This window comes from Clytia hemisphaerica, unplaced genomic scaffold (assembly GCF_902728285.1).
Source record: "Clytia hemisphaerica strain Z4C2 unplaced genomic scaffold, Clytia hemisphaerica genome assembly, whole genome shotgun sequence".
Classification (NCBI taxonomy): Eukaryota; Metazoa; Cnidaria; class Hydrozoa; order Leptothecata; family Clytiidae; genus Clytia; species Clytia hemisphaerica.
In genome coordinates this window covers 1,915,969-1,928,054 of record NW_027103852.1, presented here as the reverse complement: position 1 = coordinate 1,928,054, position 12,086 = coordinate 1,915,969, and the positions used below count along the sequence as shown (strand labels likewise).

Genomic DNA, 12,086 nt, shown 5'->3' with positions numbered 1-12,086 from the left:
CCTTGCAAGTTTGGCATCAGAGACAAGGCGCACAATCTTCAACGAGCGTACAAGCCAACTCAAAGCTTTGGAACAGACATGGAAGAATGGAGAAGAATTTTGAATTCTCGCACAACCGAAATCCAGCCAAACCAATATGTGTCCTGCCAAGCGATTTCCATAACACCCGATTTAAACCGGTTATCGAAAAACCGATCTTTGCATCGGTTCACACCGGTTCGCACCGGTGCCGATCGTTCGTGCAACCGGTTCAACCCGATCTAAACCGGTTTCCAAAAAATCTGAAATCTCAGTCAATCAGAACCGGTTGCTACCGGTTTGGAAAAGAAGAACACCGGCTTTGCAATAGATTTCGGCTGCCGGCAGTTCCAAAATAATATACTGCGCATGCGTTTATTAAAAAAAAAGTAAACAAAGCCCCTCTATACAAATCTATCTTTTGTGAATAAATTTTTTATGCAAGTTGAGCAGGATGGGAGTGTTTATTTTTAACACCATTCAAAGGCTTCGGCATATGAGGCGTGCGATCGCACATAAAAGAAGAAACTCCCTTATTATGCTGAAGAGAAAATCTCTTCGTTAATTGTTGCTGAGTAATTTTTCTTTCTCTCTGGTTATTAGGTCATAACAAATGTTCGGTTCATTGCCACATGTTTATTATCTTTAGTAACGAGTAGCGAGTGAGAAGCACATGCGAAAAAATTCCTTTTACATTTTACAAGTCTAGACATTTATCTTCTCTTTTGAATTTCAAAGAGAGAGGAATGTAGTTGTTTAATAAAGCGTTTCGATAAACAACTTTGGCATATTTAATTAATATTGTTCAATGTGCACTCAATCTCCCCTGTATCACTATCGATCTTTTTAAAGACACCCCCTTCTCACAGACCCGGAGGGATTTTTTTCAGCCAGTGGGGACCAGTAAAAGAATAACAAAATTTGATTGGCTATGTTTTCAACCGTTATTAGGATCTGAGAAATTCAAACTCTCAGCCCATACCATGCTATACATCTCGCCATCAGTTTATCAAAGAAGAAATCATAGCATGGATTCCCAGGCTACATCAGACCCACCTCCCTAAATTTAGGATTGGGTGACAGCAACCAACCACCTTCCAAACACCGGCCATTTCTCTGGATTTAAGTCAGTAATTTGAAACAATTTACAGTTTTTGCTACTGATTAAATCTTAGATTTATTTTGTCGGCTCCGTAAACCGGGTTGACACGGTTCCAAAACCGGTAGAGATCGCTTTTCAAACCGTTTTGCACCGGTTTGTATGTAAAAATCAACAAGCTCGAGATACTCAATTTTAGAAACTTTGAGACCGATTTCTCAACCGTTTTAAACCGGTTTAAGTCGGGAAAACCAATCTCAACCGGTGTGTTGCGATTCAAAACCGGTGTGTGTTTTTGCTGTATGGAAATCGCTTGGCAGGACACATATTGTCTGGCAAACCAAAATCAATTGGTGATTTCTAATGATCTGTTCTTTTTTCTTTGAGAGAAATTGTTTCCAAACTTATAGTAAAAAAGTCTTTAAAAATGATATTTACTATCTATTTACTATTATTCATGATAGATTAGAATTTGAAGGTAGCTGAATTTTACACTTTCTTATTTCAAACACATCTTTTGTCTTTTAGTAAGCGACGATACGATTGTATGTAATGCAGCTGGAGAAGAATCTCAAGTATCAAAACTAAAGCTGCCTCCGAAGATTAAGATTAAAGGAAGACCGAAAGGATCAGGAAGAGCAGAAATAGGCTTTTTTGGACCAACGCCATTTGAAAAAATCTTTACGATAAAATTACTTAAATCTGATACCTCAATCGGATCATAAATGAAGAACTAATTTATCAAATCTTTTAAATAAGGCCTCCAATTTCAAATTAGAGCATCTTTTTCTGAAAAGGTAATCAATCAAACTTACGTTTCTGTAGAAGCCGAGACGAATGTCAACCAAAAAATCACAAAAAGTCCCAAAGATTAACGAATAAGTAATAAGGTAATGGATAATCTTTTTCTGTGTTGCCTTTAAGAAGGTCAAGATAATGAAATGTACTTTTTCTTCAAGAACCACAAGTAAGTGCAGCAAAAGCTTCCATTACCAATTGCAGTTTGATTTATAAAAAATTATTGATCAACGGCTTCGTCAGAACCTGAATAGTATTTCATTATAAAAAAAATCTTTTTATCCTTCCAACTCCAGGGGATTAAGGCGGGATCATAAAGATGCATTTCAAAGCAAATTTTCAAAAGATTTCAAAAATTTTTTTAAATCTTGATGACGTCAGTATTTTTCAAGGATTTTTGTTTTTGGCCCAATAAGTGATGACGTCATCAAATTTTGATGAAATTGTTTCTAATTCTGAAAACATTAATAATATGCATGGTCCAAATTTGAAATTATTTTGGTAATTCTATCAAAAGTTATTGGAATTTCAATTTTTATGACAAAATCAAAATAATGAAAAAACGTCTGCCAGACTGATTCTTATCTACTTATTCATACGCTTCATTTGAGCTCAAAATGAGCTTCTGAAAATGATTTGTAACGTTGCAAGAATTTTGACCTCCACGGACCCACCTTTTTCCCCTGGAGAAATCCAAAGCAACGACGATGACCTATAATACGATGATGAAAAGATTGTAGATATCAAAGAAGAAATTCCTGCAGGTATCGAGCCGTGAGATAATGTTAACATGGAAGAAACATATAATGAAAGATACTGTTTTTGTAGAGAGCCTGGTTGGTATGTTGCGGGTGGTTTTATTGCTTGCACTCGACCTTCGTGTAAGATCGAACAGTTTCATCTGAAATGTGTCAGTTTAACAGGCCCGGCGGAACAACCGTAAGATTGGGGAGGCTGAAGGCTCAAAATAAGATAAGATTCGCTAGGAATTCGTGAAAAAATCTCAATTGCTTAAAAGTGGGAAGGCTGAAGACTCCCCAGCCTCCCCGCTTCCGCCGGGCCTGTTTAAATAAAAAAAACAGCTCCTGAAAATTGGGTTTGTCCCAGATGCAAGGATATGGGTCATTGTTGTTATTATGGGAAGCCAGGTAAGACTCTTTGAACTCATGTAATAATCACGAAATGAAAATCGTAGTATTTTTGTGCTTATTTTTTTCACACACCTTACTTACAATGGAATGCTTTTCATATTTGAGGTGTTCATTAATTTGAGAAAGTTTTTCGTTTCTATTTAGAAAATTCTTTGGTCTCTATTGAACAAAGATTATGTTTTACTCTCGATCAAAAATCTTTTAGCACCTGAAATTTTGGCAAAATGACGGGGGATTTTTCTCAATTTCATCAAATCATGAAAGGAATAAAGCTTATGGGGGGAGCAAACTTAGTGTTGGGGGGACTCAAATATTGCACATACAGATAATCTTCTTGTTATGTTTGTGAGAAAGGTCCATCCCAATGACAAAGGCATTCATTATCATATGTTGCCCTTGTTAGAATCCTTCGACACTATTATGGGATGTGCCCAACATGAAGATTGCATTATCTGTTTCTTTCATTTGAAATGCACTAAATTTAATTCACTTCCACAGGGAGAATGGCTTTGTGCCGAATGCAAAGAAAGTATCGAATATAACTCATCGTCGATTTGTTTTTGTGATCATAAAGCAAATCTAGACTCTCTAGTTAAATGTACGAACACTTCTTGTCATATCAAACTTTTTCACGAATGCTGTATCATTGAAGAAATTGACCCTGAAAAAATGGACTTGTATCGATTGTACTGGTTGAATTGAACTGAAGGCCGGATCTTGCTATAAAATTTACGTTTTCGAATTAAAAAGTAATATACGGAGGAGATATTTCGTGTTTTTTCTACACTATGCTACGTTATGTAAAAGACAACTATGAAAATCAAAATGGTGGCAAGCATTTTCAGTGGATCATGGATTTTCTTTACCATCCAAAGTTCAAATTTACAGCTTTCTACCCTTTATGTTCTGGTAGAAAATGGTATATTTGTTTTGTTGAAAGTATTATCTTTCAAATTCTCCTTATTACAGCCTCTAAAATTAACATTTTTCAAATATATTATAAATTATGCAATATGCATTATGTTTTAAGCATTATATACCCGCCGCTATAAAAATCCATTTTCTCTTTCCGACGTCAAAAAACAGTTGTTCGTTAAAAAGAAGATCTTGCAAGGCTGCTTTTTATTAATTTATGTTTTGCTGCCCTGGGTCGGCTAGAAAAGTTTTGGAAACATGGGTTTGCACTTTCATTCTCAAGGGAGACCAAGCTCTATAATCTTAGAACTTTCTATGTCGAGGTAAATTTTGAGCTTGGATATCCAGGCTATACTTTTCCCCGTGCGGTCGTCCCGTCGCGGCACGCCGAACCGGGTTCTTGTCCAACTTCTGATTCTGTATTTTTCTATTTTTGTGTGAGATGTTGTTTGCTTCAAATGTTTTTTCCCCTGTAGTGTATGTGGGATTGTTGTTACAGTGTTCTTTATGCCCTTTTCAGGAGCGGATTTAGGATTTTAAAGGTAACATACAGAAAATTTTCGATTTTTGACCCCTCTAGAGCGCCTAAAACAGCCTCCTTTTTTGTATTGTGATTCCCCTCTAAGAGACTGCAAGTGCCTTGTTCTGTGCATCAGGAAAGCAATAAATAGTAAAAAAGAAAGAAAAATTAACTCCCCTTTTTCGGAATTCATACATGAAAAATCAAATTTGGTGGAAAATTAGTCAGTACTAGCCGGTACCCGGCGTCGCACGCCGGTTAAGCTGTAGCTGAACGCACTAAAAGTCCTTTGGATGTTGAAGCTGGCTTAAAAAAACGATCAAATGAATAAATAGATATCTTCAAAGTTTGACTCTAACCCTCCCCGGAGATCCTTTTCTCGCTTCGCTCTCATTAAATACGCTGTCCAGTTTGAGAAAATTTGAGAAAATATTATGGTAAAGAGGAGTAAAATGTAGAAATGAGAATTCTTCAAGAAAAAGCGGGAAAGCCACAAAGAATAGTGCAACTTTGTTTTTATCGGATATAAAAAGATAAATAAGTCAATTCTAAATTGCTTTTTTTAAACCCCCCTGTCATAACTTTTCGAATTTAAACATGTAAAATGACGTATACAGTTTTTAACCGTATCACCACTTGAATGTTTTTATATAAAGAAAGAGGTGGAATTTTTTTATCTTGCTTTTTAGTGTCTGATATATGTTTTTGTATATCAGGGTTTAGATGCAATTGGTTTGTTTTGGTCCTAATCCGGACTCTTGAATTAGCCTCACTTTCATGCCCCTTATAAGGCCTCAGATTTTCCACATGGGCCTTTTTCAGTTCTTCAGTTCTTCAGTGCAGACTGCTGTTTTTTGCTGTTTTTACATTTATCTCCTGTTACTGTTTATCTGTCAAAATGCTTGCTGAAAGACTATTCTTTACAATTCTCATGTTCCTGACTTCTCCACCTACTACTCCCACCAGTGAAGATAACAACTCTACTGGTACCAGAAAGAAGAAATGCCCTGGATGCCAAAGAAGTCACGACTTACATGATTTTGGTCATCCAGGCAAAAACTGCCAAGGTCCACCTCCACCACCGTCTCCGTCTTCTTCTCCATCACGAAATCGTCGCTCATCTGCTGAAAAGACAAGGAAAAGCCCCGACTCTCGTTCCTTCTCAACAGAGCAGATAAATCATTACCGCCAACACCTTGAAGACCTCAAAAATCAAGAAACTGAGCTTCTAGAATCAATCAGACGTGATAAGGAAAACCAACTCCGTGAAGAAGAAAACGTTTTAGTTGAGGAAATTAAACGTCAGACTGAAAAACTTCAACGTTAAAAGACTCTAGAAGTCAACAAAATTCGTCTCGCTCCGCCCCTCCGCCCGATACACGCAACGGTTCCTCAGGGGAAAACCATACTGCTCGATCCGCCATGTTTAACAATTTTCCTGCCGATTCAATGTCTACTTTGCTTCACCGCCCGCTCCTTTCTTCTCAACAACAACAACAAACTTTGAATCCTGGCTCTTCGTTTGGTAATGTCCTTCCTTTTTTGAATTCTGGCTCGAACACTGAACCTTCTCCTTCTCGTCAGTTCACACAGAACGAACTTTTTCTTCGCCCAACACGCACCAACGATGTTACCAGAGGTAAAGCTTTACGTATAGTGGACTTTGTTTCTCGTATTCGACCTGCTGAGGATGAAAAAGTTTTGTCTTATGACAACAATTGTAAACTTGCCTTGATTTTACAGGACTCTAAACCTAAGCTTTCTAGTGTTACAGTTGAACAATTTAATATTGCTAATTTGAGAATTTTTTACGAGCTACTTTTTTCTGGGAAGCTTTCCACCCTTTTCCATGTACAGGAGTACCTTTCTTATGCGATTAAGGTCTTAGAGCTGGCAACTAAGTACACATGGCAATCCGTGTTGCAATATGACGATGAATTTCGGATTTTGCAACATACTTATGGGTTCTCGTGGAGTACTGACCATAGCCATCTACATGAGGTTGTTCTTATACCTCGCTGGGCTGCAAAGCTACCTCGTGGGCTTGGGCATGGCACTGATACTTCCTCACCCAAGATTGATTTTCTCTCCTCTGGTCTTGCGGGTAACAGTAAGGTTTCTGGTCCTCCCACAATGACACATCTCTCGTCCGGCTCTGAGATTTGTCGGATGTTTAATTCAAGAAAAGGTTGTCAGAAGTCACCCTGCAGGTTCACTCATGCCTGTAACCGCAAGGTTGGCTCTCAGGCTTGTGGAAAATCACATCAAGGTTTTCTGCATCCTGTGAATGAGGGTGGCTCTCAATGACTCTTTTCTTCTGAACCTGGTCCTTCTCCGCTTGATTCTGCACTTTGGGACAAAGAACTCCAAAATGATCCGGACCGTCAATTTTTATTTGATGGTGTGGTCAATGGGTTTCAATTGCTCCCAGCAGATGCTTCAATCAGCCCTGCGGAGATGGATAACTACAATTCTGCTATTGGCCAGAGTTCTAAAGGGAAAGTTGAAGCCACTATCCTTGAAGAACTTGCGGCCGGAAACTACATTATTGCTACTGAAAAGCCTGTGATAGTCAGCGCACTTGGAGCAGTTCCAAAGCCTGATTCTGAGGATCTCCGTTTGATCCATGACTGTTCAATGCCCCACGGTATGGGCGTTAATTCTTACATCGATATTGAGAAGCAATCTTTCCAGACCCTAGATGACGCCTGCAGGTTGATAGGGAAGGATTTCTTCATCGCTAAGATAGATTTGAGACATGCGTATAGATCTGTCCCAGTCCATCCTTCTAACCGAGATGCTCTCGGGTTGAAGTGGAAATTTAGTGGGGATAGCCATTACACGTATCTAAAAGACACACGTCTCCCTTTTGGCGCACGCAGTGCCCCTGGTATTTTTCATCGTTTAACTCAGAGTGTAAGACGTATGATGCAGAGAAGAGGCTACCCTTTGATCATAGTGTATCTTGATGATTTCTTGGTCATTGGTAGAACTCAGCATGAATGTCAAGCTGCCTTTGATACTCTTTCCTCCCTTCTGGTTTCCCTAGGTTTTACCATCAGCCCCTCTAAGCTTGTCCCACCATGCACAAGACTGGTATTTCTTGGAGTTGAGATTGACACCACCTCTTTGACTCTCTCGCTCCCAGTCAAAAAGCTAGGTGATCTGAAAGATGCACTTCTGTCTTTTCAGTCCCGAGCTCGTGCATCAAAGAGGCAGCTACAACAGCTTGCTGGCCGTCTTAACTGGGCTTGTAAAGTTATTTATGGGGGAAGAACTTTTTGCGTCGTATTCTTGACCTTATGGGCTCCTTACAGAAACAGTCATCCAAGTGTTTGTTGAGTGAGGAGTTTTTTAAGGACATTTCTTGGTGGTTAGATTTTCTTGAGATTTTTAATGGTCAGTGTTCCTTTCATGACACTAGACCTGTTACCAACATCCACACGGATGCCTGTACAACTGGCATCGGAGCAGTTTTTGAAAATGACTGGTTCTATTCTAACTTGTTGGTTGATGCTCCTGCCCTGGCAGGCTTGCACATCAACTACAAGGAAGCGCTTTGCATTGTTTTTGCCTTGGAACGCTGGGCACCTTACCTGTGTAATAAGGTTGTCCATATTTACTGTGACAACACGGCTGCAGTTGGGATGTTGAATAAGGGATCATCTCGCAACCCGCTCATGATGACTTACATCAGACGTCTGTTCTGGTGTTCTGCCAGCTATAACTTTCGCCTTAAAGTTTTTCATGTGCCGGGAGTCCAAAATGTTGTTGCTGATCATGTATCTCGACTATGCACATCTTGCAGCCTTTCTCCAGTATCTTTGTGACTATTTTGGTCAATCTGCTTCCACTGATAATGTTGTCTGGCACATGTCTGTGAACTGTTTCTGTTTTCTTCTTGGCTTGCATGGCTCCGGCTCACGTCTTCACTCTGCTTTTTAGAGTTTGCGTCTTCGCTGCTGGCAGATGTGCAGTTCTATCGTGAAGCCACCTATGCTATCAATACCCGCAAGGCCTACCGTACTCACCGCAAGGTCTATCTTCAGTTTTGCAATATGCTTGATCTATCGCCAGCTCCTGCTAAATGTGTGCACCTCTGCATGTATGCTGCGTATCTAGCCCGTTTCCTGTTACCTCAGTCTGTTTGTATATATTTGAACATTGTTGGCCTCCTGCATCGTGAGATGGGATTCCCCAACCCTCTTCTTGATAATTTTTTCCTGTCCTCTGTGTTGAAGGGTATCAAGCGCTCCAAGGGTGTCCCTCCAGTCCCCAAGCTTCCCATCACGGTTGAGATTCTTTCTTTCATTCACTCCCAGCTCAACCTGCGGGATAGTAAACAAGCTTCCTTTTGGGCTCTATGTCTGGTCTCCTTTTTTGGGCTTTTTCGGAAGAGTCACCTTTTACCCGTTTCCCAGAAGGATTTTTCCCCAGACACTTTTCTCACCAGGGATGATTTTACCTTTTTGGATTCTGAGATCCACATCAGGGTGAGATGGAGCAAGACTATCCAGTTTGGTCAACGCACTGTTACTATACCACTGGTGGCGATGCCTTCGTCTCACCTCTGTCCTGTTTCAGCAGTTTCACATGCCTTCTCCCTTACCCCAGGGGCCCTCCCATGTGATCAAGCTTTTTGTTGGAGGGATTCCTACCTGGGGGCTAACCGAGTTTTTGTTTACCGGGATTTCATGTACATTCTTCAAGCACACCTCTCACGTTCTGGGCTCTCACACCGTCAATATGGGTCACACTCATTCCGACGTGGTGGGGCTACCTTTGCTTTGGAGGCTGGTGTGCCTCTTGACTCCATTGCAGTTATGGGTGACTGGAAGTCTGATGCAATGTATCTTTACCTACATATGCCCTTGTCGCAGCGTTTGCATGCCCAGCATTCTATTTCTTCATATATTTCTTCTCTATCTAACAACTAATACACACATTGGATTTGGACATTTGTTTTATTTTCCTAGTTTATATTCCTGTACATATTTTGTCTGTGCCGTTTTCACAGTGTTTATTCCGTCAAGAACTGAAAATACCATGTAGACATATCTGTGTGCTTTCTACCTATCCTTGCCTATAGCCTTTTGTGTTTAAGTGTCTGATATATGTTTTTGTATATCAGGGTTTAGATGCAATTGGTTTGTTTTGGTCCTAATCCGGACTCTTGAATTAGCCTCACTTTCATGCCCCTTATAAGGCCTCAGATTTTCCACATGGGCCTTTTTCAGTTCTTCAGTTCTTCAGTGCAGACTGCTGTTTTTTGCTCCGCCTCCCTCCCCTGCATCTTGGTGGAAGCTTTCCTAGGTCCAATCTCATTTAATGCTTAGGACACCGACTATATTGATATTTTTCTTAGATTTTCTTTATGTGAACCGTTTCTTTTACAGTCTATACTATGTATTTGCCATTTGCTGGCTCATTGATTTTATATACCTATATGTTTGTATTGTGTCATTATTTACTGTACTGTTCTCCTGTAATCATTTGTTTTATTTTCCTAGTTTATATTCCTGTACATATTTTGTCTGTGCCGTTTTCACAGTGTTTATTCCGTCCAGAACTGAAAATACCATGTAGACATATCTGTGTGCTTTCTACCTATCCTTGCCTATAGCCTTTTGTGTTTAATCGCCATTTGAATGGGAAAACGTAAGATACAAACCTCCAAGATGTGATCGGCTTTTTATGAAATCCGATAGTTCCGATCTTAGAAAAAATCCGATATTTGAACCCGATATCAAAAACCGGAAAGTGTAAACAAAGCGGAGAGAGATCTCTAGAATTTCCCTTTCCGACATTCTCTATAGAAGACGATCATGAGTCCATATGCATATGGTGAGTATACCTTTCCTTCTTTCCAAAATGAAAAGGTCTACACCTTTAAACATTTTATACATGTTTTAAGTTAGTTTTTTGTGTCTCTTTAATCATCAAAATAAATCGTAGTAGCTATGTACAAAGATAACTTTCCTCTTATAAATAAGGATATTTATATACAACGTTTTCGTGTTTTGAAGTTTACAACTGTACAGAACTGTACAACGTGGACGTTTTAGTTTTTATGCAGGACCTTTTATGCATGGAAAAATCCAGAAAAATCCAAACAGGTAGTTAGAAGAGCAAAATGCCCAGACAGACAGCAACCAAGCGTTTTCTCTTCCCTGCCTCAATGTCTCAATTGAAAACAATTAGTAGTAGCCATCTCCTTTTGATTTTTCAATGATTGAACAGAATTCAAAAGACACCCAAAATGAAACCACTTTATTGGATGGCAAAATTTACACTTCACCTAAAAAAGAAAGAAATTTAAAACATACGTAAAACGTCATAACGCAACACACAGACTTAACTTGCAAAAGCATCTTATAAACACAAGAAGACATCCATGATTTTAGATCTAGATGATAGAAAATTACCCAATTAATGTGATCTTGGTTTTGCTGCATGAGTGCAATTTCTTCAGGTTCATCATCGTATCCACAAATCCTACAAAGTTGTGTATTCCACGGTCCTTTCTCTTAAAATATAAAATATTTTAAATGGTAGATGACATATTTCTGTCTAATCTGCTAGTAATATTAAGAGCAAGGATTCTCACTATGTCCCCATGTATAGTTATTGGGGCTTCCACTGTAGGCGACAAGAAAGTAACCTCTTTTACGCAAAATAATTACCTCCAATTGTAATCAACAACATTGCAACCTCTTTTCGGTAGATTTGCAAATCAATTTTCGATAGGGTTTTTGGAATTGCCAATCCTTTTACAAGTACCTCTGCAAACTAAAAATTAAAAAATATATTTATTGTATAGGGGTTTAAAGATAAAAGGGAGAGGAAATGAATTGAAAAAGGTTTGATATTATGTCTTATTAAATAGAAATATGTAAATTACTTTCAAGCAAAATACACCACACGAAACTGCATCTTCTTGTGTTGCATGTTCCTCTACTTTTGTAACACTCCAGTCACTCACAAGATTATTCATCTCAACAATTTTTCTAAAAGGTAAAAAAAACAAGTTGCAAAATTTGAGCAATCAATAGTTTTGTATAATTTGAAAAAAGATAGTTAAATACAAAAATAGAATTGAAATTCTGATAGAAGCATTGTTCAGTGACAATGTCAATCTCCCCAAGCTCCTTCAAAGATTGCAAGACACAATGCTCTTGGCTCTTGGTTATACATAAGCAATTATTAAATACTCACCGCCAACGAACTTGCAATATTGATACATCACTTCGGGATTCATCCATAGGATTGAACAAAGTCAGTGTTTTATTGGATGGCACTATAACCTGAAAATTATCGAATGAAAAGGTTTTTATTAAATGTCAAAGTCTAATGTTTCTTCTGGTAGAATCAAATCAGCCAAACTTTATATATAATCATTTTGCAAATCAAATAAAAAAATGATAATGATATGTGAAAGGTTAGATATCTATCCTTGGAGTTTTTTGCTCACCAACAAACACCAGTGATCTGCTCCTGTATTGTACACACCAAAAGTCATCTCACTTGCCAAAATATTTTTCTACAAAGATTTAATAAAATTCAATAAAAATAGTAATGAGTTGAT

At 38.6% G+C, this 12,086-nt stretch overlaps 1 protein-coding gene across 1 annotated transcript; it reads left to right on the top strand.

Moving 5' to 3' along the window:
• The first annotated feature begins 6,958 nt into the window (after nucleotides 1-6,958).
• On the top strand, nucleotides 6,959-7,843 carry LOC136807884 (uncharacterized). Its single transcript, XM_067064501.1, has one exon. The coding sequence runs from the start codon at nucleotides 6,959-6,961 to the stop codon at nucleotides 7,841-7,843; it is 885 nt and encodes a 294-aa protein (XP_066920602.1).
• The last annotated feature ends 4,243 nt before the right edge of the window (nucleotides 7,844-12,086 follow it).

Excerpts from the sequence above, each read along its gene's own strand:
- LOC136807884 (XM_067064501.1), top strand. The coding sequence starts at position 6,959 with ATGGATAACTACAATTCTGCTATTGGCCAGAGTTCTAAAGGGAAAGTT.